Here is a 24,865-nt window from a genome sequence, read left to right as displayed (position 1 = left end):
TATAATACTCACAATAAATGTGGTTATTCAAACCTGTTTGATAGTGGAGTGACTTGAAAATACTCATCAGTAAACTACCTAAGTGATGTCTCTTCTTAACCTCTCAGCCTCTGTCCCCAGGTCAAGGCTGATGTGGCTCTCTTTGATTTCTAGTGGACAAATATGATGTTTGGGTCACTACCAGCTGAACACAGGTAGGCACATACTCATAGGGGAGGTTCTGATTACTTTTTCCAAGAAACCTCTACCTTCATCCTTTTACTGTGCTGTTTCTTTTTTCCATCATCCCCAGTGAATATATTCAACACACCTGTTTGGAGTTTTTTTGCTTTGTAGTAGAAAGAAAATGTTTGTGAAGGCAAAGAATATGCTTACCCATGACCCTAGGAGTTGGCATCTTTGCAGGTACAGGAGGTCACATTCTCAACAGTGCCAAGTTAGCTACATGTCATGCATCCAGAACAGGGCTCAAGAGCAGGATGGACTGGAGGAGCAGATGAATGGAATGGAGAGGGTCCTGTGGTAGCTATAGGGAGGAAAAATATGTTTAACTATATTCAGTATAAGTAATCATACTACCCACAGGAGCTCTTCAGAAATGAACTGGGTACATTCCAGCAGTGTGTATTTGATATACAGTTTGGGAAACATGAAGGTAATCTCATCTATACATCCTATAGTGACTGATATGCTGAAAAACTGACTGTAACATCTACCCAGGTAGTTTCTCCTTGCTTCATGTAATTTATTCTTCCACATAAACCTTTTATTTTCCCGCATACATTGAGCAAAAACAGTTTTGCTAATGTTGCGCTTCCTCTGTGAAGAATAAAATTTTGTTTACTAATCTCAGCTAGGTATTGTCAGTAAGCTTATTGGTCATTTAAACCTTACAGACCACACCAAATTAAGCTAACACCTGGTTTGTTCCATTCAGTATATCTACATCTTTTTTTGAGTGTTCTTGTAGAATTTAAGCAATTCCTCTTCTGTATAGCATTCAGCTTACTCAGAGCACAAAATACAAGATTGTATAAGAAAGTTTATGACATTCTAAAGATCCTTGGTTGAGGACACAAAGCTTACTAGTGGTCTTAGCCACACAACTTACACTTAGATTAACTGGAGCTGTTTGCCTGTCTTGGACCAGGTAATCATTGTAGATCCCATCCAACTGAAATACTCTGTTCTATTTTCCTCAGCTGTGACTATTTCAAACCTTGTTATGCAAATCACAAATCCATCCACACTTCTTCTGGCAAATTGCTGCCCAGGAAAGCATAAGTAATTTAATGCATTAATCCCTACCCCTGAAGCACAAACATCTATCACCTGAGCTAGGAAGACTGTAGTTACGCTTATAGTTTTTCAAGTTGCTGTATCAGAGTGAGAAACAATATACTGTTAAATGCACATGAAGCCTGAACATGTTTTGTCTGATAATACAGTGTGACTAAGAAAATATGTACAAATTTGCCCCATATATTTTTTTCTTAACTTCTACTTTTCATCTTTACTTAGGTTGAACTTCATAGCTGCTATACATACATATATATATATATATATATACACATATATATATAACCCCTAGTTACATTCAATGATTTCTTGATTATTGGAAGTAGTAGTAGTATTTTGTGTGTTGTGCATTCTAACTAGTCTGGGAATAACAGGTTCAATATTTGTGTTAAGATTCATAGTAGTTTTCCTTAGAAGGGACACTGAGTATGTTCATAGTGCTTTCACTCACAAACCTACTAGCCTGATGCATCCAAATGAGGACGCAGTTAAATACACCACAGTTGGGAAATTCCAAGCACCTGGCTGCCCAGTAGGTAATGCTGTATTGGTCCTTTTCTTACATTTGAGAATCATATCTGGCTGGGGAAATATTCCTTTGCTCCACTCTTGTTCAAGCTGCCAGTGCTGGAAGCTAACCTGCCTGAATTTGCACTGCAGGAGGAAAGAAATACATTGGAATGCATTTGTTTCGGTCGGCTCCTTTTTGACATCCCAAAGAATTTCCAGGCATAAATAAAAATTACTGAAGGCAGCAGCAAAGCAGGGTTCAGGTCGAGGGATGTGAATGATTCATGAGCAGGGACTGTAATAGGGAAGAAGAATGGGTTTACAGAGTGGTGTTCACACACCTCGGCAGTGAAGCAGCTGACAGCTTGACTCGATGAGCAAGGATGATCCTGATTCAAAGAACTGCAAGACAAAGCGTGAGCAGGTGTTAACGCCACACCGTGTTCCAAGCACTGCTTTTAATATGAAAAGCAGTTTTCTTTAGAATCCAGCGCAAAAAAAAATGGTGTTCCAAAAGCCAGGAAGCAACTCTCTCCCAGTGAAATCAACATGCAAATGTAAACATAGAAGTTGAAATGTTGGCCTCTCTCAATTTGGTGGCTGCAGTTCCCTGCAGCTTTTGCCCGGATGAGTGACTGGCTGCACAGCATGCATGTCTTTCCATATGCACTTCTGTATTTCATCTAAATGCTTTCTGAGGGAAGATCTGACATTTAATTTCTGAAATAGTACAGTTACTTTAAAATTTACATAGCCATTGTTGTAAGAAAAAATCATCACCCCTTGTCAGTTTCTGGCAACTCAAATAGTTAGATCACAGATTCTAATCCAATTCTTTATTAAAGTGTCAAAAGCTTCAGGGACACAGGCCTGGCTGTTAAAATCCCAGTATAGCTTCATTAGCACCAACTTTTTTAGTAAACCTTAGATATCCGTCACTATCGGGTCTGTTGTGACTGAATTTATTTGCAGGAACCACAGCTCTTGCCAGCCACAAACATCAGTGCCCCATTTCCACAAAACTTCATAGCAATTGTAGTAGCTACTATCTTTTACCAGTAAAATACCATTTTAGCAGAACAAATGTTGTGATAGTTTCTAATGTGACCTTAAAATAGTGTTGCTTTAAGTGCAGTTCTGATAGTGTTTATCAAAGACAAGGTGGGTAAGACTTGGGCTAATAATTTCAGCTGTATAGGATAGGTGATGCAGAAGAGGAGTAAATACATGCACTAACACTTTTAGGTCATGCATTTCAATAGGATTTTACCATATTTTTCTTGCATATTTTTCTTACCACTATCCCTCTTGTCTGTTCCCATCATGCCTTTCCTTAAGGACAGCATTGTTAATATAAAGCCTTAGTCTGGTGAGAGGTTAATTGCCTGCAGTTTCAGTAAATTCCTAACCCAACTCTCTACACTGAACTAGCCAAAAACAACAGCATCAATGTATGTCATTAAACTAAGACAGGGTGGCAGGGCAGCTTGCTTTCTTTTTAGAACTGTGACAGATCGTAATGGTAGCTTATGTTATTACCTGATGCCTTGCAAAGATCAAAGTTGGTATTTAATTTTATGGTAAACAATTTTCAACAAAAAATTTTTAAATTTTTTTAACATTTACTTTTACAGTAAATGTATTTTTACAGTACATACCAACTTTTAGCATCCAAGCTTTAAGAATTGGACTCAATGATCTTTGTGAGTGTCTTCCAACTCAGAATATTCTGGTATTCTAAAGGAAAGCTTTGATGCCCTTGGTGAGCATGACAGCCACGTCCCTAGGAGCAGCAGATGGCAGTGCTGTCTCTGCTCTCCATTTTTAAGGCACTGCAGAGCACAGCTGGAAGAAACCATTTCATGAAGAGCGTTTAATAGTTCAGGTTCCTGCAAACAAAGGGACTTCTGCCTATGGGCAGGGCCAGCTGGCCTCACCAGGATGGTATGAATTTATGCTCCAGATTGTAGCCTTCTTTCATCATGTGAAATTCCTCCAAATCATGCATATAGAGTTTGCTCCAGTTTATGTAGCAAGGAGTAAAGGTATATAGGAGTACAAGTGACTTTTCTGTGCTTTTAATTTTAACCCAAGATTCATTTGCCTAAAAGTGAACTGTATATCTTTACTGATTTTTGTTGGCAGCATCTTCTGGCAGGCACAGTTGCCACTCATCCCTAGAGTTTCTCAGCAGCAGATGCAGTAGGAGTGTCAGTGACAGGAGCAAACACTCCTGCAATGAGGCTTCGCCACACACCTAAGGGCTGGTCAGGAAGGCAGTAGATGGGATGTCTGGCCATGCCTTTGTCTCTCTGTGTCTGCAAACTCTCCTTGCGGGCCATGGCTCATGTGAGACCAGCTGGCTCATGCCAGCAGGAGCAGGATGGCTCAGAGCAGGTTGTTTTGCAGACAGAGAACTGAAGTGGTCCGTGACCTAAACCACAGAGTTAAAGTTTAGGCAATGCAGATAACCAGGGGTCCAAAACCAGTGCTCACCACCTCACGCTCTGCTGTTTATCAGCACAGACATACCAAATGGAACATCTGCTACCTGCAGAGAGTGGGGGCAGGACTGGAGGAAGAGCAGGGACAGAGTGACAGCCACTGCCTTAGCGTGTTGGAGAGTGATGGGGAAAGGAATGACTTGTTGCAAATGCATGATTTGCACAATACCAGGCCTTCATGATGAGTGTGATCAAGTGGCATTATCCTTCTTTTTTTTAATTCTCCTTTTTCTTCCCCACCTTTTTTTTAACAACCAAGATAAGAGTAGAATAAATGAAAACAAGAAATGTGTTCTGTGATCTCTGTTATCCCAAGAGGACTCACATAAAGTATGAATGAGGTCACAGGAAGTAAGATAAAAAGCATAACTATAAACTGAGAAAATAAGTGAAGTAAATTTTTCTTTGAAAGGATGAGATGAGAATCACTGAGGTCAACACTTTCAAGACATGTTAAACTAGATGTCTGCATAATCACCAAAGCATTTCTGTCAGCTTCTTTATTGCATAAATATGGATCTAGTTTTGTTTTTAATCTGAATTCCTCAAATGGCACATCTGAGTTATTTGATGCAGTGTCAGCAAAATAAAGAAAACCCTTGGCCTCTATGAAGACAAAGTGGAGACATTTGAAAGTTCCCTTCTGAGATAATATCAAAAATTTATTCCTGTCAGTACGGGTGTCATGTGAAATGTTTTTTTCAGAAAGGGCTTTGATAATTTGGTGAATCAGCTGAGAAAGTCAAGGGCAGACAGAAGTGGGAGAAGGAAATAAACAGAATATGCTGACCCAATGTTCACTGCTAGGATGGAGAAAGTGAAATAATTTGTCAATTGTCCTGCTTTGGACTGAAATGGGCTGCATCTGGCAATGCAATTGCATCTGGGCTGCAGTCAGGGGTAAACTGACAGTATTGACACAGATCAGCATTACATGAGTGAAATTAAAGTAAATGAACACACATATACAGAAGTCTGGAAGATTTACAGACCCATCTTCAGAATTTTGCTAGCATTTTCAGGGAATCACAGAATAGTTACTAAGATCATTATTGAGTCCAACTGTTAACCATATTTTGTCCTTTCCTGTTCTGTGTGTCAGTTATTACTGCCCTCCCCACTGAATTATTATTTTCATACTCACAGCCATGTATCATACTGCTGAATCAGGATCACAACAAAACTTCTGAACAGAAAATACACGAAGCCCAGCAGGGAAAAATATGGGAGAGTCCCATCTAAAGTAGAGGAACTGTTCATTTTATGATGTTTCTGCAAGCTTCAATGCTCTTACATACAAATGGAAAGAAGATGCTAATGTTAAAGGGCAGAATGAGGAACAAGTTAAAAAATAAACTATGGTACATGTCACAAGAGGTTGTCAGTGCAGCCCTCTGACTAGTTAGCTCACAGCGGCAGCGAGGTCTTTTGAAGCTTCCTCTCCTTCTTTAATCAGTCCCTTTAGAACAAGCAGATCCCAGCTTCAAAGGCTGCACAGCTTGCCAAAGAAGAAAGCTGCTTGCTCCTCAAACCGTGGATGGCAGCTTGATGTCCCACAGTGGTGGTTCCCATGTGAGGCTGCCCAGCTTCACAGGGTGGGTGTGGTTGCACAGCAACTTCTGTGCTCAGAGGTCTTTGAAGGGTTTATGTGCTCTCCCTACATTAGTATTGATCCTCTCCATTTTGCAGGACTTCCAAAGACTTGAAAAGATACTTGGTAAAGCATACTCCTTAGCTTGATCCCTCCCCCAGAAACTCTAGAGGAATCCACAGACTTGCTGCATTCGAGCTAGTTTTGTCTAATTCTTTGAATAATGTTTCCTTAATTAAAGTGATTGTTATATTTTCTTAAGAAATGCCTTAACTTTTTCTTTTTTGTCCTACCTACAAGACTTCTCCCAGAACTTACTTGCATTAAAGTGAGTAGAGAATTTTGTATAAGAAAGCTGCAGCGTTTATTTTGTCCACAAAACACTTTGTTAGAGAACGTCATTAATGACATTTACTGACTCTGGGGAGACAGAAGGTTAAGTGCATTTCAGTATTTTCCAAATCTGTGTGTATTGATCCTGCAGCCTGTCATTTCTGGAAAAGATTTCCAAAGGGGAAAAAAAAGTCCCTAATCAGCACCTCTTTCTCATTTTATCTCAAATTTCCCATTTCTGCACTACTGTATTTTAAATGTGAACATCAGTTATATTTCAACAAAGCTTTACTGTTTGCTATACTTTTCTTCTGATATATTAATGAAATTGTATATCTCAGCACACACATTTCTCTGCTGGTGAGCCTGCTTCTCCTGTTTGCAATTGGATTTCCATTGTGCTTTAGCAGCTACTTGGAAGTGCTGCAACCCCATTTGCAGTACAAACCTTTAACCTGGAAATCACCTCTGATGTATGACTTGTTCTTATGGGCTTATTTTCGTGGTGTATTTAGAGACCAGCTATGCCAGCCCAGAAGTTTTCAGAACGCAAAGCAGGTCATGTGCAGTGTGTCTGGTAATGTGTCCATGAACAGCATATTCACAGATACTTCTCTGGTCTTCAAGAAAATATAAGTCAAACAGCAATATTAGAATCTGGCACTGTTCTTGTTAAAGCCGTTTTTCCAAGTACTATTGAGTTCAGTTAGAGCTAACTCAGGCAGGATGGGTGAACTTGGCAAATTGTGAAGTCAGAAAAAAAGGAGGGATAGAATGAATCTGAAGAGATCATTCTCAAAATCCACATTTGCATGAAGACAGGATAAGAAACCTTAAACTAATCCTGTCAGATTGGGGTAATATATTGGTAATGATTCCAGTAAAGGAAATTCCACAATATTCTTATGTACAATATTTTAATACCCTTCCTGTTATAAAGGGTTTTCACATCAGTCAAGAATCTGATAAATATTTAACAGATTCCTTTTTTTTTTTCTTTCTTAGCAGATAAAGCAAAGTTGCTCAACACTCTATACTTCTAAAATATGCAGATTGTATTTTTGCATCATGTACAGAGGCACACTTCCACATTAAAGCTATGCCAATCTGAAGGTCAGATGCTGCAAAATGAACCACCCTACATTTTTCCCCATTCAGCCAGCCCTCATGTGATTGTGATGAACTAGTTCAGAGGACAAAGTGGAGAAGTATTCAAATAAATAACAGAATTTGTTTCCTGGTGATTTAATTTACTGGATTGATCCCTAGGGAGGGCATCAGACAAGTACCAGTGGTTGGACTGGTTTAGCTGTGATGTGAAATGGAATAGCTTCCCTTTTCCAGGATAAATAAACCTCCTCACACCTCTTTCACAGACCATGATTTATAAGACTGTTATTGTTCTTAGGCTTCTCTAAATTATTTCAATTTTTCTGAATATTTTTCATAAATGGTGTATTTAATGTATTTCTCTACCCAAATAATATTTAAAATGTTTGATTCAGTTATGAGTGAGCCAGCAATCAGAAGTATAAAAGAGATCGGTTGTTCCTCATATGCTCTTCTGCCCAATTTTCCTTGCCTAATCTGTGTGTGCTGTTACCATGACTTTTCCTTCCTGTGTAATAATTGTTCTTATGAGATGGATGGATAAACACAAGTGTGTCACCCTGTTCCAAGCTTTTTCAGTTTAAGAAATTTGGATCCCTTTAATTCAGTGTGGTCATTCCAGTCTGGACCTTTCCCTATGTGGTCACTGCTCATGTGGGCATCTTGTCATGCTCAGTTTTGGCTTAAGACATCATCTAAATTCCAGAAGAACCTCAAGCAAGAGTTTCTCAAGATGGGGTAGATAATTTTCTTCAAGTTTCCTTCCATTTTGCTCTGTGTGTACACTGACCTACATTGAGATTAGGCATATGACAGATTCTCAGTCTTTCCTGTAATCAGAACTCTTTTGGGGTTAATGATTTCATGCAAGTATAATTTCGTGGCACTCTAAAGGAATAAGATGTTAAGATTTGCTGTATTCTTTTAGATATTTATAAATTTAGATTTTTATAAATAATGTATATTTCCCAGTATAGATTGACTCCTGATTTACATTTATATATTTCTCTCAATACATGATCTAGAATTCTGAAGCTTTTTTTTTTCTTTTGAAGCCATCTCCACCTGAAGCCATGTAGACAACTGAGAATTTAAGTTTTTACTCTAATAGTTTCTCATTGTTATCACTGGAAAAATGGGAAGCCTGAGGATACAGCAACAGCAAAGTTAAAACAGTAAAAATCCCAAATATATGCAGCCTTATAAATCTCACCAGTTGTTAAAAACTGTGAAGTTGGAGTTTGTGCTAGAGTGTGCTGTGGATGAAACCTACGCTGTAAAGAAGGGTGCACCAATGATGGCTCCATCACTGACTTGAATCCCACCCCAGGCTCTGGTAACCTGTGTGTTGCTCTATCATTTGTAATCAGATCCAGCCTGAGATGAGCCAGATTGTTCAGAAACATTCTGAAATGCCTGATCTGAAGCTAAGGATTGCCAGGCTTTCCTGTCCTTCCTGTGAAGGCTCTTGTGTGTTTCTCAGAGTCCAGGAGCGACAGAAGCCTATGGACAGACTCTGGATGCATTGCCCTGCAGGCTCAGAGATGATGTGGGACCTTTGGGCAAGTTCTCTCCACTCCAGGCTTCTTTGTGGTGTAGTGACATGGAGGAAGGAATCCCACTCACCTTCCTGTGCTGCCCACCCTCTTGTGAGAGCTCTGACAGCTTTTGAAGCACATCTTTTAATAGCCTTACAGGAATTTCTCAAGAGAGGGAAGGGAAGGGAAGGGAAGGGAAGGGAAGGGAAGGGAAGGGAAGGGAAGGGAAGGGAAGGGAAGGGAAGGGAAGGGAAGGGAAGGGAAGGGAAGGGAAGGGAAGGGAAGGGAAGGGAAGGGAAGGGAAGGGAAGGGAAGGGAAGGGAAGGGAAGGGAAGGGAAGGGAAGGGAAGGGAAGGGAAGGGAAGGGAAGGGAAGGGAAGGGAAGGGAAGGGAAGGGAAGGGAAGGGAAGGGAAGGGAAGGGAAGGGAAGGGAAGGGAAGGGAAGGGAAGGGAAGGGAAGGGAAGGGAAGGGAAGGGAAGGGAAGGGAAGGGAAGGGAAGGGAAGGGAAGGGAAGGGAAGGGAAGGGAAGGGAAGGGAAGGGAAGGGACGACTGGACTCAGTGAGTAAGCTCACCACACATCTTACTCTGTCAGAACACAGGAATGCTTCTGGGGCCTGGGAAGAGAAGACCTATGAGGAATCAGGGGACCTAGGGGACCTTACTGGATGGGAATATTTAAGGGCTTGGGGTATTTTTCTTCCCCTGCCCTTGCTTTCTTCCTCTTCTTTCCCTGCCACACAAAAATGTTCTTTTCCAGTGTCCTTGTGAGACATGTCACATTTTATTCCCACGCAGTCATATATCTCATCTTTTCTCTCCTCCTTCACTGTCACCATCTATCTTTACTAATTGACTTTGACTGGAGAGACTTCCTAAATCTGCACAGAATAGACAAGCATGAGGAAATATGCCTGGCCCTTGCTAAAACAGGAAGAAAAAGGGCAGTGCAGGGCTTGGCTGGGCTGGGCAGGGCAGGTGGGGCAGAGTCCTGTTGCCAAGGGTGAGGCAGCAGGAAGCTGTGGAGAAAATCTACTTCTCTCTATCAGGAACCCTTCCTCTGGTAGCAGCAGCTGAACACAACAGAAGCAGCAATGGGTGGATTAGGCTAAAAATCACTCAGATTTATTTTTTCTTTCACAGGAAACATGGGCAGCAAACTGTCTCCTATAAGTTGCTGACAAAGGCAGCTTCCTGTTTTTCTTTTGTGGTGAAACAGAATTGCATTGGCTCTGCCTTGTGGATCGCTGGTGGCAGGGTGATTTACACCCTACTGCAATTGTGCTGGCAGGATGGGCCATAACATTTCACTGCTCCTTCATTTGAGATTCATTTAATTTGATTGGGGGAAAAAAAATGTACCTCCTGTCTTTTTGGACTCTTCAGCCACCCCTCCTATGGTTATAAAATACCATACCAAATCAAGGAAAGAAGAAGGAAAATAAATGCCCAAAGAAAACTTAGACTTAAAAATAGGCTTCAGAACTGCCCAATATGATAAAGAATGGAAATAGCCAGGTTGCAGAAATAGAAAAATCTTCTGATTGTGGAAAAGAAAAATAAGAATGGTTTATTTCCTTATTATATAAACCCCAAAGTCATAGTGATGCCATTGTGCCATGCAAGTAGCTACCAAAGTCAGGAGGATAAGCTGTGTGAGCTGGTGGTACCACTACCACCATCTATTCTCACTAAATATATTGACTTTTTTCAATAAATAAATGCAAGACTCAAACGTCACATTACTTCCCCCTAGTGCTCCTGCAATAATTCAAGGCCATACAAGGCCTTGAATTCCCTTCAAGGAGGGACATCTTCCAGCTATTGCAGGGAGGGAAAAGGTAAATAAAATACTGTCCTCTACATCTGACAGTAGGCTTCATTTTTTGGTGAATAGTTTTAAACCTCGACAAGACTGAAGCATCAACATGGTTGATCATTCCTATAATTTTGTGAAAGTAGTTATTTTTCTTGATTTTTAATTCTTCTTGCATCTGGCTGAATCTACTATGCTGAAGATGAGTAATCATAGGGGAAAAAATAGTGTCATTATAAATTCTAAAACCCAAAATTCTTCAAATGCTACTTATGCAAAAAGGACCAATTTAAATCAAATCATTAGCTTCTGCTTAGATGCTCAATTACAAGTGTAATAATATAAATGTTTTATGTATTCACAGCTCTTGTGTTCAAATTTAACCTTTCTTCCATTTTGGCTGTTATTTCTCCCTTTTATAAATGTTGGTGTAATTAAGCCCATTTCCTCTTTAGAGGTGAATACACAATCACAGCTAGAAATTCCTCAGTATGTTTTACAGTCTGCAATACGTGATACTCAATCTCAGAGCTAATAACTACCATGACATGTTTTATAATTGCACCATAAATCAAAGACTGCTGCATTTTAAAGTGTAATTTCAGGCTGTTTTGCAATATTTCTTGGCACTTTTGGAAGTATAGCAGGGTGGAAAATGCATAATCTAGCTGGGTACAACCACAGATGAGGAAAAAGCTTTTTTTGCAGTTGTTGGATTGCTCCAAAAGAGCAGGGACATATTTGTCACACACGGGACACCCAGGCTGCCTCAGGGATGTCAATGAAAGCATGATGTCTGAACAGGTTTCTGTCCAGCAGCTAGGAGGGAGGCGTGGAAATTAACTCATGGCACGAGATTGAAGAATGGGCACTCCATTAGCAACAAGTTCGCTGTGGATTTTGTAACATGACTCATTGTTTAAATCCTTCCAGGAGAGGCCATGTTTGGGAGGGACAAAGCTGAGAGCAAGAGAGAAAGCATCTGCTCTGAAAGTTGGAGGAACAATTCTGTTAACTCACACAGCATCTTCCAGCACCTGTCTCAAGCCTTCTGCAGCTGCTTCCAGATAAATGATGGACTCCCACAAAATTAGGTGATTTTTTTTTGTCCCAAAACCTGTTTCTGTTTGAAGAATGCTGCTTTATTTTTCATTCTGGTTTTGCTGTATATTCTATAGGTGTTGTTTTAGCCCTTTCAGTGCATACTTTGTAATGAGTCTTGGATGATTTCTTAGGGATTCCAAATCCTTGAGAACTAGTATAGATGCAGAAGGTTTTTTTATCCCTTAATCAATGTTTAAGCTAGATCTTGATACTGTATCTCCCCGCTGGACCACCACCACAGCCTTGCTGGGACCCATTATGTCCTGACATCTGGCCTTGCTCTGAAGTGATCAGGAGCATCAATTTGCTTGGAACCTTTCTATGTATGATGCACAGCCTAGCACAGTGGGTAATGCCTCATTTGCACCACTGGAGTTCAGCTGGTAATTTAATTAAAATTGCCTCATGCCTCACATGTGCTCTCACCAGTTTGGTTTCTGCTTATCAAACTCTTAATTTACGCTAGTCAAGTTTTATCATCTCCCCAAATAGCACAAGTCATGTAATGACATCTGGCTGCATTTTGGACACATAATATAGACATCATGAGCTGCTCTTTGATTAAGAGAACAGTGTGTGCTACAGGCAGCCACAGGCTGCCAAAAACAAAAGGTAGTTATAGAAACTGCAGGTACACAAAACATTTGTGATCTCCCACACCCACTGCTATTATTCATATTGGAGATCATTGGGAGAGACATTAATGGTTAATGGCTCAAATGTTTGGCCATTTGCAGAGGAGCAGGGTGCTATGCTGGGACAGAGATTGTACCCACCAAGGGGAGGAGATGAGTTTTGGGGTATTTGGTGGCAAAATCTCTGATCCAGATTAGACAGAGGGGGAGAACACACACCACTGGAGATTCTGGGGCTTTAGCCAGACAAGATAGAAGGTCGATAAGCAGCAGGCCCTGCAGAGGGGGGATGGTGTTTTTTATCATGCCAATTACCCTCCCTGACACCTCTGACTTAGGTGTAAAACCCCCCACCTTTGGGAAGGTCACATTTACACACAGGCCTGAAGGTATTTATCTCTTCTGATGGCGCATAACTGGCTCAGCTACATGAGATGCAGCTGTCCTATCTTAGAAGATGTCATAAACTATCAAAGACCCCCCAAAGCACCCCCAGACTCATTCCCTGGTCCTTCCACCAAAGGACTCCATGTGATCCAGTGTTGCAGCAGAGCCTGAGGTTGCTGCAGAAGACAGGGTAAAACTGAGTGCTGGCACCAGTAAAACAGATAAAGCTTGTAGCACTGGTGAGAGCTAAAATGCACATTGGATGAACAGGAATTTCATGGAACTGTGGTGTCTTCTCATATAGACCAGGCCTCTTCACACTACTCCATAAATGATGCTGTCTTGAGCATGATCCTAAGGGAATATCCCAGGTATGTCTGGTGCCTCTATCTTACAGTTCATTTAAGCAAACCAGCATCTACATTACAAGTTAAAATGAACCTTGAGGTCTTGCCTTTAGGAATAGCACTGCTAATTTAGGAAGACAAGAAGGGCAATGTAATGTAGTGCACTGGCCAGCACATTGACTCCTAGCAACCTTTACCAGAACATGGGCAGGAACTTCCAAGATTTGCTGTGGGAACTTCAAAAAAAAACAAACAAGGGTGATAACTTCTCAGAGATTTCACTGCCATTGCCACTAGTTGTGCAAGTAGAGTGAATAAGAGAAGTACTGTAGGCTAGAAATTTCCAGGATGATACCGTTTGTGATGCAATCATTGTCTACATTGCTACACACATCATTTGATGTGTGTTATTGCTAAGATTCTCACCTTTTCAATTAATTATTTAATTGTAATTAAATAATCCAATAGAGGGAAAAGGAGCAAGTTCTGAACTTATAAGTTGTTTTCAGACTGCCAGAAACAGCAGAGTCTCTGTAAACACAACACGCTGGCACCTGTCTCCTGTTTTCTCATTTAAGCACAGGCTATTAACAAAGTCACTTCTTAAAAGCTGGCTTGGAGAAAAGGAAGCCTGGACTCTGTATTTTGTCATCATTTTTAATATTTCCTTGGAACAAAAGAAGCGTAAGGCTAGGGCCAAAATTGCTTTCAGTTGCAAACATACAGCTTGCAGGTGTGGGCAGAGTTTAGCCTAAAATAACTGGAGGCAAAAGAAGGAAAAAAGCAGCTTAAAAATGTGATGTCAGCAGGAGAAAATAGACTCTGTGGGGCACTGGTTTTCTAAAGCCTTGTTCTGTAATCAACACAGCTCATTACTGTAGCTGCGTGCAACGCTGCAAATGGCATTTGGATGAACAAGTTTTGTCTTTCCACCACGCTTGCTAGCTAACAAATTGTCTGCCCAAATTGCTGAACCATGAGTATTGTGTCAAAGAAAAGGAAAGCAGCAGATTCCCTTTGTCAGGGTGGACAGGCTGTACCAAACTCTCAGTCACTGATTTCCAACCTTCTTCTGTTTAGACCCCTAGGAATTCTGCTGTGGAGGTACAGGACTTTGTATAGATGCCTCTTCCCCCTGCAGTGATAATCATATTGCTTTCTTTTTCCTCACAGTCTACAGTGAACACCTGGACCTGAGGTCTGCAGACCACAGTTTGGAATTTGGTTTCCCAAGCAAAGGTTTCACTTAATTCTTTTTTAAGCAAAAAGTCACTTTCTTGTGATAGTTCAGTCCATACATATTAGTAATGTTATTATTGCAATGCATGGGACAGTCCATCCTGCAATCAGGATCACAGGAGGAAATGACCACATATCTGAGATCAGCTAGCAGCATGTGACTGCACAGCACACTGCAAAGCTCATCACAGGTTCTGGGTCCCATCTGAATTCACTTTGGAGTCTCATCATGGCATTAAGGCAGTGGGACTTCCATCTCATTTGAGGAGGAGAAAGAAATGAGAAACAGAATGGGGTTATTAATGATATCTCAAAGGTAATGGGAAAAGAGGATGGACTTTAAGGTTTTGAATATCTTCTATTTAATATGTATTTTTTTGGTGGTTGCCCAGGGGAGCTATGGAGTCTCTGTCCTCAGAGATATTCAGAACATAACTGGACCCAGACTGCTCTGGGTGGCCTTGTCAGAGGTCAGACAAGATGGTCTCTGGGGGTCCCTTCCAACTGCAGCCAATATGTGATTGCATGGTTCTGAAATTTAAATATTTTCTTCCAATTTTCTGAGATAAGAGTGAGCTGAAAGAACAAAACTGAAAGTTAACAAAATCTTTCCCTTTATCAGCCCAATAAATTAACTTCTATTAACCTTTCTAACCACTGCCAACCTTGTCAACCTGAGAAATCTCGTTATGTTGGTTGGATTTTATCAGCACCAAAGGTAATTCTTCAGGCAACCGCTGAGGTTTTCCTCAGTGTGGAAATATGGGGGGCAAGGAAGAAGCACGGATGCACATTCTGGTTCTCTGTTCCTATGGGGTCAGGATTTGGCAAAATAAACCCAGGACCTAGGACACGTACTGGGATGTTTTATGCAAGTTATACCTGCATGGGTGAGGAAACTGTGTCATACCCATAGAGAAATGTGTGGGAATACGTTCAGTAGCTATGCTGAACAGCTGCTCATATTTAAAAGAAAGACAGGACAAGGGTTTAAATGGAACCTTCACATGATGCAGGTTAGCCTGTACAAAATTATGTTTCTGTTTGTAGGGCTGGGTTTTAGGAGTCCCGGGCCTCAGGCTCTTTGGCTGTATCCATGAACTGGCTCATCACTGCTTCTATCATTTCAGGCCCTTTGTTATCCAGTGCAATTTTTAGCATCAAGTAATGTACCAGCAGATGATACTCCAAAGCAGAACTGGCTAAAAGCACGGGCAAAATAGGCAAATGTCCTACTTAGAGCTTGCTGGGGAACATCTGATTCCCTCTTCTCTCATATTACCTGTCTGTACTCTCCCAAAAGTTCACACAATACTGCTAGCCCTACTTCTCCCTCCCTCTGCTTGTGCTGCAAGATTTAATTTTGCATTTCCTAGGGAATGAAACTCAATTATGCCTGACTGCTGAGAATCACAGACCTAACTCTGGAGACAGGCTGGACCAGTTCAGAAATGGGTCTGCCCCCCCAGCATCAGGGCTGGCCATGGGAGGAGAAGGACCATGTACCCAGGGACAGGAGAGAGGGAAGGACGCAGCCTGAAATAGGGGCTTTCAGTAGTGGTTAGAACCACTCAAGTTGACGCTTAGCTTCACTTCTAGACCCATGCTGTTATCTACCTGGAAGAACTCAGGAGTTTGATAAGGCTTTACAAAAATTTTTGGAGCTATTCTGAGTAAAGGGCTGAGGTTCCTAGACTGTTTTAGGCAGCACTTATCATGGAAGTGCAGGGCTGCAATTCCAAGATTTGATGTTTTGTTCCCTAACCCAGGTGATTCCCACACTTCAGACATCGTTACTTATTTACTTCAGAATTATTCAGTGGCCCCTAGTCATGCTCCTGTGGGATCTGCTCCCTTCCTGATGGTCTAGGCAGGGATTTCTCACTCACTAAGTATTGCTAACACAAGTGATTCATGCTGTTAAAACACTGCTAAGTGCCAAGAACTGCCTTAATTCAGTTTATGGTCTGAAATTCTTATGGCATACATTTCTCAAGTCTGAATTGTATGTGTTAAATTGTATGTATATAGCAAAAGAAGAAAAAACAAAACCAAACAAATAAACAACAAGTTGTTTAAGCTAAAACAGCCTTTGCCATCTTCTAGTCTAGTACTGGACTTTCCCAACCAGTAGAGCTATCCATGTATTACTGTGGTTCCACACAGCTCTCCATGCTACCAGATGAATCAGTTTCTATCTGATAATGAAGTATCACATGTATTAATTTACACAACATGTAAACATGACTTGCTAAGTCCTATCACACGTGTCCCAGAGATTTACAGTGCAATCAGTCAGAGGAAAATTGAAAGTGAAGCAAAAAGAACACTTACAGGCAGAAGAGGAAATGGGCATGACAAGATGCATAAGTGGACAGGCCTAATATTCCTTCCCCCACCTCAGACAGACACATATAAATAGTGAGAGAGTGAGTTCCCCTGCTCACTGGCCACCACTCCTTTGCTGCATCTCTCTGGGACGTGCATCACCCCTGCAAGATGTGGGCAAAGGTACTGTCTTGTTTCCTTGCACTGTAAGATGCAATTCTCTATTTAAACTTTCATATCCTCACTCCAAATGCTGCAGCTGGTGACCATCACACAATGGGATATGTGGTCCACCTGCTTTAAACTGCTTGTAACTGCTTCCTCAAAATAATCATAATGCTTCACTGCAAGTGTGGGTGAGAACTCGTGTGTAATGGTGGGTACAATTCTGGTCACCAATGCTAGAGAAAGAGGAATGCAATGAAAATATATGAGCATATTAGGGGTGAGTCCATATTGTAGAGGAGAAAGCAGCACAGTTTGATTTGATTACCTCAGCAAAATGAAGGCCAAAAGGCAATACCAACACTCTGTGTGGATATGTGCAGGGAAGTAAAGGAAGGGGAATGAAGAGGAGAAATGAAAGGAGATAATTTTCAAAGAGAGAGAAGATAAATATTCACTACTGCAAATATAAAAAAGAAACTGTGTATATAGATTGGTTGTAAATAATGTGTACCTCTACATTGGGACATTTCTAATGGTCCAGGAAGGGAAGTTTTAGATCATTTTCTAATACAGATACTAACAGCAGCTCACAGCCAAGAAGCAGGTTGAATTTGCATAATGAGCCATTGCTCAATAGGAGAGGAAAATAAATATATATAATTCCCAGATCAGCAGGATCCAGGAACAAGGAGCCACTGCTTTTCAAAGAGGCAAGATCTTGTCTTGGAGAAAAGCTGTTACTCCTGCTGAGAGTGAATTCAATGGGAGCTGGGAGCTATGAGCAATATGTGCAAGGTAGTGCTGCCAACTTCTGCCTCCTACTGAGCTCCAAACTCAGCAAGATTTGGGATAGTAAGGCTGCCAGTCAGGGAGATTAAATCTGGCCTTCTTGTGTGGTAGTGGGTGCACTGGCTTGAAATGCTACTGTCTCACTGATTTCAATACCAACAAGTAGGTACCATGGGAAAGATAGATGCTTTTACCCCTATTTGGGGTGGATGTGAGTGTATGAATAGTCATTAGGGATGGAGATGAAATAGGGATGAGATAGAGATGATAGAGATAACATTGCATAGTTGTAGCACCTGCAGTGCATACACTCAAGGGCTCAGGGAGAAAGTAGAAGAAATACAAAACAGAAAAGGATAATGATGAAAGCATAAGTAAAATATAAATAACACAGTGACATTTCTGGGAATAAAAAGGGGAAGAATTCAAACCTTGGTTTTGCTGATGCAATTCATCTAAGCAGGAACCGAAATGGCCAGCATGCTTGACAGTAGCCCAAAAACTGAACAGGAAAAAAAGAGGAAAGAAAAAAAAAAAAAAAGGAAGAAAATAGAGTGTTTATTTTAAATATAGAGAAATATCTACTTCTTCTTTTTCTTTATTTTTTCTCTTCCCAGACAGTTACAGGAAATTTTGCCAAGGTGATTCATGGTTTGAATGCAAATCACTTGACAGATCAAGTAATTCAGAGAAGTAAACGAATGATTCTGGATACTCTTGGAGTGGGGCTTCTGGGTACCAGCACCGAGGTCTGCCACAAAGTGGCACAGTACAGTAAGGTAAGCTGTCTGGCATTCATAGCACACCCTAAGGTTTGGCTTTAAGAAAGCAAGGGAAAACGAGGGCAATGAAAAGGAAATTTTGCCATGGTGAAATTCTTTCACAGATGGAAAGAGAGAACTTGTGTTATTCCCACTGGAGACAGTGAAACTTCAGTGTCAAATTAGTTTTCACTCTGGATGGGCAAAAGTCTGTGTATTAGTCTGTATGCTAAGATCCCCCTCTAAAACACAGCCAACTAAGAACCTCTTCATTTCTTTCACCTATGATATCTTTCTGAAAACATTGACAAAGTAAGCATCACTTATCACCAGCCTTTCAAATTTAGGAACTGGTAAAGAGATGGGGAGTTAGCAGTGGGTTACTTGCAGTCCATAAAACATAATTGTCTGAGGTTCACTAGCCATTAGCTTCTCCTCTAGTCTTGCTCTCCTCAAACTAGCACAGTAATTGACCCTGAAAATAAGTCTTCCCAGCACAGGAGTGCACCAATGAACAGGAGTTCAGCCCACTGTTTTATCGTTCAGACCTGCCTGGGTGGACTTGTGCTCCAAAGCTCTGTGTGCCAGTTAGTCTCTTCACACACAGAATTTCCCTTTCCAAACCAGGGTAGTTTATGCCCTTTTATTCAGTTTGCAGCACCAGGAGGCCATCTATCATTTACTCAGGGTCTTACTAAAGCATAGAAAACAAAATCCTTTAATGAGATGTTTTCCCCAACAAGATGATGACATCAATTAGGTTGGACTTGATGATCTCGGAGGCTTTTTCCAACCCAGCTGATCCTGTGATTCTGTCAATGGGTGGTGAGAAGGGACATCAGTGGCCAGAGGTTGTGTGAAGGTACTGAGTGGCCAGGTGGGTGGTGTTGGTCTGTCCCCAAGCTCTGTTTGGGAGGAATAGGACATAAGCAACAGGAAACTGACTTGCTTTTCAGACTTTCTGAAAGAACAGTATTTTTCTCATAAAAGGGAGCAGTTAGGTCCCCAGAGGACATGGTCTGCTCTCAGTTACATCAGAGATACAATGCACATTTATCCTTATGTTCAGGACTTTGAATTAATTTATGTCAATTTGTTTCAGATCTACAGCTCAGATTTATCCAGTACCATCTGGGGCCACTTGGATTTCCGACTGCCTCCTGTGTATGCAGCTTTTGTGAATGGAGTGGCTGTAAGGGATGCTTTTTAATTTGCTCTGAAATCATACAAATTGATGCCATTCTTGCTCTATAGAGAACAGTATGTCCCAAAAATTGTAGCTTATTCTGAAGCCTGCTACAAAACTTTTCTAGACTATTCTCCTAATGTGCTTCAACCTCGTTCCAGTGAGTCTGAACTTAAAGTAGAATATATGTATGATCCAATCAACAGCATCTCTTACATTTAATGTGGGACCTGGGGTTGTTGTCCAGTGTCAGAACTCTACAGCTTACAACCTAGTAACCTTGTAGCAAGGCTACAGCCTCACTGTAGCTGTTTAAAAAGGCACCCTCTAGCTCTAGCTCTTTTCACTCGGATCTGAATTTTGCGCCAACTGGCAAAGTACAGCTACAGAAAAACACAGATGCACATATAGATACATACAGACATAATATCACAAGGCAACTTTCTCTTCAGTTACGCAGTTTCCAACAGCCAGTGATATCTTTTGGACACGCAGTTTGTCATTAAAGCAATAACTGACTCCCCAGATGTTTGTCTAAAATCAGATTGAGGCGTTTGAAATTGAAAGATGCACAAGAGGTGGGGTAGACAAATTTGGCAATTATGCAAAACTAGGAAAGGTGACCAACCAAGGAAATAGTAATATTAAGCCTATTTAAATTAGTGCGACAACAATATCAGAGGTCCAATTTAACAGCTCATTTCCAATGTAGAGAAAATTACCTTGGAAATGAGATCTGGTACCGCTCAGCTCCTAGCAGCCCTTATGATATTCAGATCTGGCTGTTAGCATATATATGATCAGTTTATATCTTGGTCACAGGTCAGCTGAAGCACTTACTGAAGACACCAGAAACACAGCTTACAGGGTATTGGCCACAATTTTCCTTATTCTGCACTGCAGGGCATATTCCCAGATGGCATCAAAGGTTTTCAAGGCAGACACTGCATTTTCTTCTATCTGTTTAGAAACAGTCCGCAAAAATGCATAATCACAGTATTACAGGGCAAAACCTGATTGCTGGGGAGCCTGACCGCTTTCCCAGTTTGCCTTGAAATTAAGACATGGGTGAACATATGTGAAAGTTCAGTTTTCAGGTGTTTTACTATGCTATATAAAAAAATGCTGTCCCTGATGCTCTCAGGTCTTTGGGGGTTCCAAAAACTTTGCAGAAGGAAGGAATGTGCCTGATAAGCAGTACATTACAGACACTGACTGCACTGTTGGGGACCATCTGCAGATCAGCAGCCATATGCCATGTTGAGAGCACCTGAAACCTTCCTGAGCAGCTGGGCTCTGGGCATGGAAAAGAACAGGCACCACTTGGGATACTCTCTTGAGCTAAGCAGCTCATTCCACATTCAGACTGTAGTTTTCTCCTACTCCCAGCAACTCCAGAGAATCTGGTTTCTTGTGTGACAGGTCTTGTTTCAATGTGCTGAAAATTCAGGCTAAAGTTTCCTGTACATTTGCAGGCTTGACCCTGTTGACAGTGGATGGTTGCAGCACAGAAATAGCTCTGATGATATAAATTCCATTCAGCAGTATTTAACTGCTACAGTTTTATGGTGGAAGTCCTAATAGCAGCATTAGTTGCAGCACTGGTGATGTAATTTCATTGTGTTTATATTTCATTATGTTTTGGGGAAAGAGAAAATTCACTGTTCACATGGTGGACCTAGAACAGCTGCTTTAATTATAGCAGTCTAATTAAAGTAGCAAAAGCCAACTGCAGAAAAAAAGAATCACCGTCACACTACTTTCAGGCTGGTATAAGTTGAATTAGAATTATTCTCATTTGAAGCAAGATTTCTGCTGCATTGCCACTTCTCAGACAGCCATGTTGGGAGTAAAGATCTTTAAAAGACTTTTGAAATTTTTGCTTTCTAAGGAAGATCTAGTTCTTTGGTACTTTTTTATACCAGTTACAGTAGTTTCATTTGACTGAGGCAACCTTGTAAAGTCAGAGTTTATTTCTATACCAGTGCTTCTCTTTCCATTAGGTGCACTCAATGGACTTTGATGACACCTGGCATCCAGCCACACACCCATCTGGGGCTGTGCTCCCTGCAGTGATTGCACTCTCAGAGGCTTTTCCTCAAAAGAAAAAAATCTCAGGTCTCGATCTGCTCTTAGCTTTCAATGTGGGAATTGAAGTACAAGGCAGGTTGCTGCACTTCTCCAGAGAAGCCAGGAATATTCCAAGAAGGTACATAGAAATGTTTAAAGTAGAAAGTGTCAATTTACATATAGATGGCACAGTGATTCATAGTTCCTGAGCTGCTCATAGTTTAAAGCAAATTTATAGTCAAATATAAAATGATATTTATTATTATTTTATTTATATATTATTATAAATTGTGAATTGGTCAATGCTTTCAAAAAAAAACATCGTTAGCTAATAGATTTTTTTGAAAGCATTGACCAATTCACAATGAGGCAATAATCTCCCTACTTTGAATGTTTATAGATTTATAATAATATATAAATTAAATAATAATAAATATAACTTTATATTTGACTATAAATTTGCTTTAAACTATGAGCAGCACTAATGTTTCAGTTGCCTTCTGAGAAGGACTTACTGCAAGCAGTACTATTCCAGTTTTACTTTTTCCTATGGAAAAGTAACTCTCAGGCCCACACGTGAATGCTGAATGTATATTTCTTTATGGTCCAATCCATTTCCCATGGCAATGAATGTAAAAGAGTAGAGAGTGTATTTGAGTGAGTTTTGTAGAGAGTGAACGTAAAAGAGTAGAGAGTGGATTTGAGTGAGTTTTTGAAATCTGGTAATGAAAATACTTTTGTTTTGTCAGGTTTCACCCACCGGCTGTGGTTGGTACCATGGGGAGTGCAGCAGCTTGTGCTAAACTTCTAGCTCTTGACCAGCAGGAATGTAAAAATGCCTTGGCTATTGCTGCTTCCTATGCAGGTGCCCCACTGGCTAATGCAGCAACCCAAATAAAGCCCCTCCATGTTGGCAATGCTGCCAAGCACGGACTGGAAGCGGCTTGCTTAGCTTTACAAGGCCTTCAAGGAAACAAACAGATCTTGGACGTGGAGTCAGGGATGGGTGCGTTTTATACAGATTACAACCCACAGACACTGCCAACCTTGCAGTCCTACCCCTGGCTCTTGGGGCAGCAAGATGTGGCCATCAAACGCTTTCCTGCTCATCTTGCAACACATTGGGTGGCTGATGCAGCTTCTTCTGTTAGGAGGAAGCTTGTGCAGAGCAGTGAGAACTTGCTTCCCTTTGATAAAATTGAGAAAGTCATTCTCAAAGTCCCTGAGGTCAGATATGTGAACAGACCCAGCCCAGCCTCAGAGCACGAAGCACGACACTCTTTCCAGTTTGTTGCATGCTCCGCTTTGCTGGACGGCAGCATGTCAGTCCAGTCCTTCGCCAGCAAGAACATCCACCGGCCAGCCTTGCGGGAGCTCCTCTGCAAAACACAGCTGGAGCACCCTCCTGACAACACCCCCAGCTTTGACAGCCTTTACTGCGAAGTGAGTGTCACACTTCAGGATGGCAACACGATCACCGACCGCTGCACTACCTTCTACGGGCACTGGAGGAAACCTCTGAAAAAGGAAGACTTGGAGGAAAAGTTTCAATCCAATGTGCTTGGCATCCTGCCCACAGAAGCCATGGAAGGCATTATAGAGACCGTGTACAACCTGGAAAAAGTAGAGGACTGTTCTGTATTAAGTACATTTCTATCAGGACAGTCAGCTAGAGCACTTCCAAAGAAGCTGCGCTTCTTTTGAGTGTTCCAGCCAACAGCTACATGCTCTTCACAAAGCCAATGCAAAATTCATGACAAACTCTTAGTGACAAACTTAGTGACTCAAGCACTTTTAAATAAGACTCCCATAACTCAAGAACTATATTCAGTCCAACATTGTGGATTTTGACTAAATAATTCGGTGTTTATGTGCCCAGCTTAGCCAGGCTGAACAGAAGATCCTCTGCTGGCACAGTTGACTCCAGCTACCTTTGCACTTTTAGAGGCAGAGCACTCACTGCTTGCACACAGCGCAAAAATCTCCCTGCTCCTCTGCCAAAAACCTGTGTTCTACTTCTCCTAAATAACTCCATACAGGAAATCCAAATTCTGGAAGAGTATGGAAGTGCCGTATCCTTGAAAATCATCATGATTAGAAGTACAGAGAATGAAAACCTTTTCATATTTATTTCTGTAGATTTATCTCTACAACCTCCTTGAAGAAGGTTATGTCTGAGCGTTGACATTTGTGCTAAAATAAACAGAGCACATGTAGGGAGGGGTAGCACTCAATACTCCGCAGCATGTCAGATATCACTGTAGCCATTGCTCTTGCAGTGAGGCAGCAAAGGCCTGCACCTGGCCTGATCACACGAGTGCTGAGCTTGAGGGACAGCTCCACACGCCTCATCATAAAGGCATTATTTCCCAGTTCCACCTGTTGGCTCCTGGGTGCTACAGGTCTGTTCCCGTTTTATTCCCGCCCCAGTTACACTCCAGGAGTATAAAGCCTTGCCAGACTGAGCTGCTAAGAGAAGCTGCTAACCCTTTGTTCACATTTATAAGATCAAAGCATGTTGTCTAACACATATAAAATTGTCTTCCTCAAGGCACTAAACAATGTATGCCAAAAAAAATTACAAAATAAATCTAATTCATTTTACTAAATTAATCTGAAATGACTTCATTTATTAGCACCAAACTTGTGTATTTTCCACATGCAATGCATTTATTTGTGCTGCATCTTGGTTTATAAAGTTGGTTTACCTAGGGGCCCTGCAAAAATTTCTGAAGTCCATCACTAATACTTGCTTAAAGACTTTCAAGGGGAAAAAATAACCCAAATAACCATATTCTTTTATTTTCTTAGAAATCAGAATTGAATTATTCACCTATAATGACAGTAAACAGACTCATTTACAGCTACTTCACTTGTAATTGCAGCTGGGTAACAGCAAATATGAATTAGTGAAAACCATTAATGATGTGATAAAACCCCATTGCCCATTCAATCTTTTTAAGACTGAATACATTTGGATTCATTAAAAAAAAAAAGAAAAAAAAAACTAAAACAAAAACAAAGGATCTTCCCCCATCACATTCAATATATGGTTTCTATTTTAAAAAAGAAATAAATAGGTTAAATTCAGCAGTAACCATCTGATGTATAAAACATTAAAAAACACCCCACCACACCAAACAAACCAGGA

The 24,865-nt window shown here is 41.0% G+C and overlaps 1 protein-coding gene across 3 annotated transcripts; it reads left to right on the top strand.

Moving 5' to 3' along the window:
- The first annotated feature begins 11,041 nt into the window (after positions 1–11,041).
- ACOD1 (aconitate decarboxylase 1) lies at positions 11,042–24,721 on the top strand. 3 transcript variants are annotated; one of them, XM_072928023.1, is made up of 6 exons: positions 11,042–11,794; positions 14,347–14,412; positions 18,315–18,476; positions 19,561–19,650; positions 21,648–21,853; positions 22,464–24,721. In XM_072928023.1, the coding sequence occupies exons 3-6, from the start codon at positions 18,399–18,401 to the stop codon at positions 23,416–23,418; spliced, it is 1,329 nt and encodes a 442-aa protein (XP_072784124.1). In that variant the 5' UTR covers positions 11,042–11,794; positions 14,347–14,412; positions 18,315–18,398; the 3' UTR covers positions 23,419–24,721. The 3 variants fall into 3 exon arrangements, with proteins under 3 accessions (XP_072784124.1, XP_072784128.1, XP_030126785.4); XM_072928027.1 differs by lacking the exon at positions 14,347–14,412; XM_030270925.4 differs by lacking the exons at positions 11,042–11,794; positions 14,347–14,412 and adding an exon at positions 14,490–16,923.
- Positions 24,722–24,865: the final 144 nt, after the last annotated feature.

The sequence above is a fragment of the Taeniopygia guttata genome, chromosome 1 (assembly GCF_048771995.1).
Source record: "Taeniopygia guttata chromosome 1, bTaeGut7.mat, whole genome shotgun sequence".
NCBI classification, from domain to species: domain Eukaryota; kingdom Metazoa; phylum Chordata; class Aves; order Passeriformes; family Estrildidae; genus Taeniopygia; species Taeniopygia guttata.
The sequence above is the reverse complement of the archived record's forward strand: the minus strand, read 5'-3'. Positions and strand labels throughout refer to the sequence as shown.

Coding starts and splice junctions, on each gene's coding strand:
- ACOD1 (XM_030270925.4), top strand. Junction 18,477..19,560: donor AAGTGGCACAGTACAGTAAG/GTAAGCTGTCTG, acceptor AATTTGTTTCAG/ATCTACAGCTCAGATTTATC. Junction 21,854..22,463: donor GCCAGGAATATTCCAAGAAG/GTACATAGAAAT, acceptor TTGTTTTGTCAG/GTTTCACCCACCGGCTGTGG.